Source organism: Medicago truncatula, chromosome 5 (assembly GCF_003473485.1).
Source record: "Medicago truncatula cultivar Jemalong A17 chromosome 5, MtrunA17r5.0-ANR, whole genome shotgun sequence".
Taxonomy (NCBI): Eukaryota; Viridiplantae; Streptophyta; class Magnoliopsida; order Fabales; family Fabaceae; genus Medicago; species Medicago truncatula.
In genome coordinates, this window is record NC_053046.1 from 32,002,154 (window position 1) to 32,010,936 (window position 8,783).

The 8,783-nt window shown below is 34.8% G+C and overlaps 1 protein-coding gene across 5 annotated transcripts; it reads left to right on the forward strand.

Annotated features, from left to right (window-relative positions):
* The first annotated feature begins 2,231 nt into the window (after positions 1-2,231).
* LOC11407107 (putative disease resistance protein RGA3) lies at positions 2,232-8,383 on the forward strand. Of its 5 annotated transcripts, none has more exons than XM_039834456.1 (9): positions 2,232-5,039; positions 5,138-5,198; positions 5,294-5,477; positions 5,897-5,979; positions 6,461-6,598; positions 6,692-6,822; positions 6,967-7,033; positions 7,182-7,483; positions 7,799-8,383. In XM_039834456.1, exon 1 carries the CDS (start codon positions 2,350-2,352, stop codon positions 4,978-4,980), a length of 2,631 nt encoding a protein of 876 aa, XP_039690390.1. In that variant the 5' UTR covers positions 2,232-2,349; the 3' UTR covers positions 4,981-5,039; positions 5,138-5,198; positions 5,294-5,477; positions 5,897-5,979; positions 6,461-6,598; positions 6,692-6,822; positions 6,967-7,033; positions 7,182-7,483; positions 7,799-8,383. The 5 variants fall into 5 exon arrangements, with proteins under 5 accessions (XP_039690390.1, XP_024639910.1, XP_039690389.1 ...); XM_024784142.2 differs by having other exon boundaries at positions 7,314-7,483; positions 7,799-8,138; XM_039834455.1 differs by having other exon boundaries at positions 6,967-7,483.
* The last annotated feature ends 400 nt before the right edge of the window (positions 8,384-8,783 follow it).

Below are 8,783 nucleotides of genomic sequence, written 5' to 3' on the forward strand. Positions count from 1 at the left end.
AAGGAGTCAACCCCAAAGATACAAGGATGGTGGAACACGTTTGGTATAAACGTCCAACGCTCGACGAGGGGAGAGTATCATTCACTTGGGTGGAATTAACGAATGACGAAAACGTGACGACCATGTTTTGGGAGCACAGCATGTTCCAGTGGATCGATATGCGGGTGAAGTTGGTTAGATCAACTGAAGATATCATCAAAAGTTTGATTCCGCCGGAAGATCGTCATTAGTTAGGGTAAGGTGCATTCCAACTACAACAATTGTCTTCCTTTGAATGAGATCAATTCAAACCTGCCAAACAACAGGACTCGAGCATTTCGCTCGGCATTCATTTTTTTCCTTTGAAAAGATTAAATTCTTGTTAGGCTGATTTAGATGAAGGTATTAAGTGTCAAGGAATGAACCTCATTTCGTTGGCACTTGAATACCATCATCTAAAGCACGCCTAACAAAAATTTATTCTTTTCAAAGGAAAACATGAATGCCGGGTGAAATGCTTGAGTCCTGTTGTTTTGCAGGTTTGAATTTATCCCATTCAAAGGTAACATAATTGTTGGAGTTGGAATGCACATTCCAACTGCAACAATTGTCTTACCCTGGATGGGGCAATTCAAACTTGCTAATCGGCAGGACTCCAGTATTCGATGAGCATCTTGAACAATGGTATTCAAGTGTCAAGGAATGCACCTCATTCTGTTGACACTTGAATACCAGCGTTCAAGATGCTAATCGAATACTGGTGTCATGCTGCTTGGCAAGTTTGAATTTGCCCCATTCAGTGGTAAGATGATTGTTGCAGTTGGAAGGTAAATTTCGGAATGTAATGTAATATGTAATACAATGTAATGTGATAACATATATTTTGTTTTGAATGGAACAATAATTATCTTATTTTGTTTTCAAATTTATTTATTCCAAATGCAATTTTATTATAAGCACCATAATGTCAAACAAAATGTGCGCGACACAAAAATTAAACATAAAAAAATCCAAAACAATTAGGCATTAAAAGTCATTACATTTATTCTTCCTCGTCACACAAATCAATTGGCTTGTCCGCTACAGTCCCTGCAGTACCTTGTTTTGGTCGAGGACCGAAATAACATGTCCTCTCGCTCCTCCTCAACCTCGAGTGATTGTACACTGGCACCTTCGAACCCTTCTTTTTTTCAGAACCATTGCAAACAATTCCATGCCACGTCATAGGTGATTTTTCTTTTTTCTTCTCATCATCGTGAACGTTACCCTGATTCTGATTCTGAGATATATCTACATTAAAAAAAAAAATGGCGATCAATTCAACCTATACTAACCTAAACTATCCTAACAATTCTAACCATTCTAACCTAAACTATCCTAACATATCATAAAATCAACAAATCAATATAATCGAAATTTAACAAAAAATAACATACAATTCGACCACAAAGCAACAATACAATAGAATTCAAAAAACTTACTTGTTTTTGTTATTAAAATTGGCTTGTAATGGCTTCAAATGACTCAAAATCGCACCTTGGATAATTAAAACGCAAACTTGGAGTTTTGGAAACTCCTATGCAGTTCTGTTCTTATAACATTTTCCTCGGTAGTTAAATGTCGAGGTTTTCCTCGGCAGTTAACTGCCGCCGACTTCCTAAAAACTTCGGCAGTTAACTGCCGAGGAGCATTTGCGTAATTTACTTGTGTGGCATAGCCAAACTAAATGTGAGAAAAGCAATTCTCGATAAACAATGCCTATGTTGTCAAAAATATCGGATTAAAGCAATGAGAGAATACCAAATCAGCTCAACCATGCAAAATCAACTCATTTTGGACTTGAAATACACAACATGACATTACAATTCAAGAATAAAAAAAAAGAAGTCTTTGCTTTGGTAGAGTAACAACAACAAACTATTAAAACTTCAAACAAAGAAAATAAATATTGTAAAAGAAATAAATGAGGATAATCAGATAGTTTTTTTTTTTTTGGTTACGGATAATCATATAGTTAACTCATCCATAAAACAAAATACTAGTATTCATACAATTTAAAAATTAGTTAATTTCTATAGTTCAAGAAATAGAATCTTAAAAAATGACAATGTTTTATTAAAAGACAGAGACACATGGTCATATGACCTGCCCCATGAAGAAAAACATGGACCTATGCCTTACTTTGACAATGTTTTATTCTGTCGGCCACGTGAACGTTTGCTCACAATTATTGACCACCTACTTTTCTGACTTTCTACTTTCATTGCATTTATTTTCAAAGGTCTCCAGCTTGGTTCAGCACTCATTCTATCTAAACTAATTTCTCATCTTCTTATCTTTTCAACTCTTTAATTTGTTTTCACAAAAACAATGGCTGACGCTTTGCTTGGATTTGTTTTTGAAAACTTGACGTCTCTCCTTCAAAATGAATTTTCTACCATTTCTGGAATCAAATCAAAGGTTCAAAAGCTATCAGACAACTTAGTTCACATCAAGGCTGTTCTTGAAGATGCTGAGAAGAAACAATTCAAAGAACTCTCTATTAAGCTATGGTTACAAGACCTCAAAGATGCTGTTTATGTGCTCGATGATATCCTTGATGAGTACTCGATCGAGTCTTTTCGACTGAGAGGATTTACCTCTTTCAAACTAAAGAACATCATGTTTCGCCATGAGATTGGTAACAGGTTCAAAGAGATTACAAGGAGGTTAGATGATATTGCTGAAAGTAAGAACAAGTTTTCTCTACAGATGGGTGGAACTCTTAGGGAAATCCCAGATCAAGTAGCTGAAGGGCGCCAAACCAGCTCCACCCCTCTTGAATCAAAAGCGCTGGGAAGAGACAATGATAAAGAAAAGATTGTCGAGTTTCTTCTCACCCATGCGAAGGACTCTGACTTCATTTCTGTCTATCCCATTGTTGGTTTAGGTGGTATTGGAAAAACAACTCTTGTTCAATTGATCTACAATGATGTTAGGGTGAGTCGCAATTTTGATAAAAAATTTTGGGTTTGTGTTTCTGAGACTTTCTCGGTCAAGAGGATTTTGTGTTGTATTATAGAATCTATTACATTAGAGAAGTGTCCTGACTTTGAGTTAGATGTCTTGGAAAGAAAGCTGCAAGGATTGTTGCAAGGGAAAATATATTTGCTGATTTTGGATGATGTGTGGAATCAAAATGAACAATTGGAATCTGGGTTAACACAAGATAGATGGGATCGTTTAAAATCTGTTTTGTCGTGTGGATCAAAAGGTAGTTCCATTTTATTGTCCACCCGTGATGAGGTTGTTGCAACTATCATGGGAACATGGGAAACTCACCGTTTGTCTGGTCTCTCTGATAGTGACTGTTGGTTGTTGTTCAAACAACATGCATTTAGACGTTACAAAGAGCATACAAAGTTTGTGGAAATAGGAAAGGAGATAGCAAAGAAATGTAATGGATTGCCACTTGCAGCAAAAGCATTGGGGGGTTTGATGAGCTCAAGGAATGAAGAAAATGAATGGCTTGATATTAAAGACAGTGAGCTTTGGGCTTTACCACAAGAAAATTCTATTTTGCCTGCTTTGAGGCTGAGTTACTTTTATTTATCACCAACCCTAAAGCAATGTTTCTCTTTTTGTGCTATATTTCCCAAGGATAGAGAAATCCTAAAAGAAGAATTGATTCGACTTTGGATGGCTAATGGATTTATTTCATCTATGGGTAATTTGGACGTTGAAGATGTTGGAAACATGGTTTGGAAGGAATTGTACCAAAAATCATTCTTCCAAGATTGCAAGATGGATGAATATTCTGGAAACATTTCTTTTAAAATGCATGATCTTGTCCATGATCTCGCTCAATCAGTAACGGGGAAAGAATGTGTGTATTTGGAGAATGCAAACATGACTAATTTGACAAAAAACACACACCACATAAGTTTTCACTCTGAAAAATTGTTATCATTCGATGAGGGTGCCTTCAAAAAAGTTGAATCCTTACGAACATTGTTTGACTTGGAGAATTATATTGCAAAAAAACATGATCACTTCCCATTAAACAGCTCTCTTCGAGTTTTAAGCACATCCTTTCTACAGGTCCCAGTATGGAGTTTAATTCATTTAAGGTATTTGGAAATTCATTCTCTTGGCATAAAAAAGTTGCCTGACTCAATTTACAACTTACAAAAACTGGAAATCTTGAAAATAAAACACTGTAATAAACTTAGTTGCCTTCCGAAACGCTTGGCTTGTTTACAAAATCTTAGACATATAGTCATTGAAGAATGTCGATCTTTGTCTCGAATGTTTCCTAACATTGGAAAATTAACTTGTCTAAGAACATTAAGTGTGTACATTGTTAGTTTAGAGAAAGGGAATAGCTTGACAGAGTTACGTGATCTAAACCTCGGTGGAAAACTGAGTATCAAAGGATTAAACAATGTTGGCAGTTTATTTGAAGCTGAAGCGGCTAATTTGATGGGTAAAAAAGACCTTCATGAATTATACTTGTCATGGAAAGACAAACAAGGAATTCCAAAGACCCCTGTTGTTAGTGCTGAGCAAGTACTCGAAGAGCTTCAACCTCACTCAAATCTCAAATGCTTGACAATAAATTACTATGAAGGATTATCATTACCAAGTTGGATAATTATTCTTAGTAATTTAGTTTCTCTTGTACTTCTCCATTGCAAGAAAATTGTGCGGCTTCCGTTACTTGGTAAACTACCATCTCTAAAAAAACTGAGATTATATGGTATCAATAATCTGAAATACTTGGATGATGATGAATCTGAGGATGGTATGGAGGTGAGGGTTTTCCCCTCTCTGGAGATACTCGAATTATCTTGTCTACGAAACATAGTGGGGTTATTGAAAGTGGAAAGAGGGGAGATGTTTCCTTCTCTTTCTAAATTGGTAATCGATTGTTGCCCTAAACTTGGACTGCCATGTCTTCCATCTCTTAAAGACCTCTATGTTTACCCTTATTTGCCTCATATTCCAAAAATAGAGTTATAAGAAGCAGAGACGTTTACCCTTATCTGCCTCATTAGCCATCACAAAAATCAATTTTACTGGTAGGATCTCTATTTACCCTTCTTATGTTTGCATTTCAACTGCTCAAAAATCTTTATTTTTATTCTCGTTGTTGACTTCTTTGGAACGCATCCCGCAGAAAGAGTACATGAAAGATATTTTACTACTCAACCAACCTAAGGACAATTGTTCTAATTCAGGTAATTTTCTTCATCATAATTTTATTTTTTTAATTTTATTTTTTGAACTTTTTTTAAATTTTGCTGATTTTGTGGAGATTGAACTGAATGGTTAGGATTTCCTTTGACACACAAGGGTGGGGTCGACAAATAAAGGGATTAATAGGTTCCTAATGATGAAGATGACATCGTTCGGAGTGGAGGATGTGACAATGAGTCCGGTGGTGGTAGAGGTTTTCGCTTTTGATCATTGGGGCGTGGGTCGGAGCTCTGTGCACAATAGAAAGTCTGATCATCAAGGTTTTTATTGGTCTTTACTCTTTTGTATTTATTTGCTTTAGATTGTTTATTTGAATGATATATTGTTTGATAATAATTTGAAGAAATGAAAGTTTTTGAATGTAATTATATGGGTTGGTGTCATATCAGTATCTAAACATCAGACATGTCATCAATATGAAGTGTTGGTGCTACATTAATTTGAATAATTTACAAACAGTGAAATGGAAATTTGAATATTGGTGAATGATTATTGGGTGCAGAACAGTGATCATGGCAAAGGATGCAATTACTTTGTTGGGTCATTTAGGTTGGAAAAAGGCTCATGTTTTTGGGCAATTAGCGGGTTATTATTTTGTGTGTGTGTTTCTCTGTCTTTGATTTGATTAGGTTGAGTTTATTTGTGTGTTTATTTTTAAATAGTTTGCCTATTGAAACAGGATCTATGATAGCTTGTAAAATAGCAGCAATGGTTCCTGATAGAGTTCTCTCCCTGACAGGAGATTTTCAATGTTTTCCAGAGGTATATCTCCCTTTTATAATTCTTTGAACATTTTGATTTATTTTTACGGCACTGTGATTAGAGCATTGACGACGCAATATTTGTAAGACGTTAACTACATCAATGATTGCTAGCCACACTTTTTAATTACAAACTTAGCTCATGACGAGTGGACCTGCATACGTAATAAGTATAATTTGTTGGTACAGATTTTAGGTGATCCTTTAGGACAATTTTAGTTGAGAATTTATCTTTCTATGGTTTTGAGTCAGAATTTTGTTGAGAATTTCATAGTACTAAAATTGTCTTGGTATGTTATTTGCTAATTTTTAAAGAATATTGACGGCTGTTGATTCAGACACTAAACTCTGTTGATTCATGCATATTTGATTTCTAAGTATTTCTCAAGACAGTTATCTGGAAGAAGATGTATGCTAGTTTTATCTCTTCCCTGCATCTTCTTATCCCCAAACTACTTTCTAATTTAAATTTCTATATGCAGGAATCACTTACTTTCTCTGTTTTTGTATGGAATATGTCTACGAGTAAAATTATTGTGAGAATTGGGCCATATCTTTAGAATTGACGCTGAGCTTGTTAATGCAACAAATCAAAATTCTTGGTTCAAGCTATTAGCCAGGTGTGTATACAGCTCTTCATTAGGAAGGTGTGTATTTAGCTATTTCATGATTCTAGTCGAGTCACTCATGTTATTTCATTATGTTTGTGTCAGATATGTTGTGGAATGCTGCTGACTTGCAGCCATGTTTGTGTCGGACAATTTTATTTATCAAGTTGTGTTGTGTCCACTGCTTTTCCTGAAAGCAAGAGGATGCTTCAGCTGAACCACAGAATCTATAAGAGGTGATGATTTTGGATGATATGAATGAGAAATCAACCGTTTAATTTGATAACAAAGTGAATTTTACATCTTTTAACTCTTTATATTTTAGTATATTAGCATTAGTCATATCACTTACAGAGAGCATCTCCTGTGAAACTGAACAGGTGACACTTATTTCGCTTTGAACTATGGATATTGTTGAATGTGAGGAATTGAGATCCCTGCCATAAGGTATTTGACACCTCACTTCACTTGAGTTTTTGAATATTCGTGGTTACCCATAAGGAATTGAAGACATTTTTTAAGAGACTTGATTTATGTGAACCTTGTGATTTTGTCTGAGACGAAATCGATTAAAATTGTCAACCTTATGGGTCAGATTATCGTTATCGCGTTTCCACTTCCATTGATGCTGGTATTGATAAGATATAGATCTTCATTCCTATAGTATTAATTTTAACATATACTACTAGATTTCAATTTGATTTCATGTATTCATGAAAATATGCAGGTGATGGTCCTTCATTTATGAAATAGCCCTTTCATGTATAATATATTTATGAAAGAGTCGGAGTTTCATGTTCGATCACGGGAAACACCAATATTAGGAATGAAGTTTGCTGCTGAAGATTTCAATTTCCTTTAACTGATAGCTCTTTGCTGGTTATGGTTAATTTCAAGGTAAGGCATAGTTCATATCTTAGTGAATACTTTAACATGAATTTTCTGCCTCGTCAAACTAATTTATTTTAACATACATGTCGAAACTTTAGTTGGCTTTCTTTTTATTGCATGCTTCAACAAAGTAATACTCTTTCCACCTCCTTGTGGTTAGAGTTGGTTTTCAGGACTTTATAATGCTAATTACCTTCACATATCATTTTTTAACCAAACATATTTAAAATTCCATCCTTATAGCAAAGAAAAAAATAGTATATTGTATATGTATGGTAAGATTTTATAAAGGAATTGAGTGTATTTTGGTCATACATACAGGCAAGGGACTGAATGTATTTTGGCCTGAAAAATCAATCTCCAAAGAAGGCAGTGAACAATGGTGATCCAACACAATAGCCGAACTTAATTCCAACTAATAACAGATGTTGAAAGAGTTATATATAGCTTCGCCTAAGCCTCAGGAGGCTGTCCTTGATTTTACGATATCTACTAGTAGTAATGTTGCTGAAATAAGGGATTCTTTGTATTAATCTCTTTCCCATTCCTCTAGTGTAGTTTTTTGTTGGTGAGCTTATAATCAGACATTTTGTGCCTTGGTTGTACCAAACAATGTACATACATTTTTTATTTAAAAGGGACAAATACTTTTTTGAATTCATACTTAATCAAGTAACTACGAGATATTTTTGTCATTTATAAAATTCACTTGTCAACAGAAATGTAACCAGACAAAGAATTCAATAAACATGGCACAAGTTATCATCAGCACACATGAATGATCCTTAAGAAGGGACTTCAGCTTGAGGATATGTAATATAATAATATTGATTTCCTTCACAAATTAGCTTCCACTGAATATATTTAAGAACTCATCCTTGTTTTATTTCAAATTCTTGTTTCTTATCTGTTCAGTAAGTGAACTTGTTATAAATATCCGTGTCTGGGGAGTTTGTTTATAATATTTCATGATAAGAACTAGGATTCGACATAAAACAAAGTCAATAGAATTCTCGATCTCTCAAACTCTGAAATGCTTATTATTTTAATGATTCTAGCTAGAGCAAAGTGATTGTGCCTGAGTCAAACACATCTGATGTGAAGGGTGGTTGTGCATGAGTCGAACGCATCTGATGTGAAAATGGGAAATATTAGTGAATATACACTATCGGCGTAAAATTGGTTTGCATTAACGTTCAGATAGAGCTCACTGTTTTCATGTTTTGCCAAGCTATGTTTTCATCTCTACAATGCAATTGTATAATTCTTCTTTTCCGCCATGCCCCCCTCGGCCTCATCATCGAAC

Coding starts and splice junctions, on each gene's coding strand:
- LOC11407107 (XM_039834455.1), top strand. CDS start 2,350: ATGGCTGACGCTTTGCTTGGATTTGTTTTTGAAAACTTGACGTCTCTC.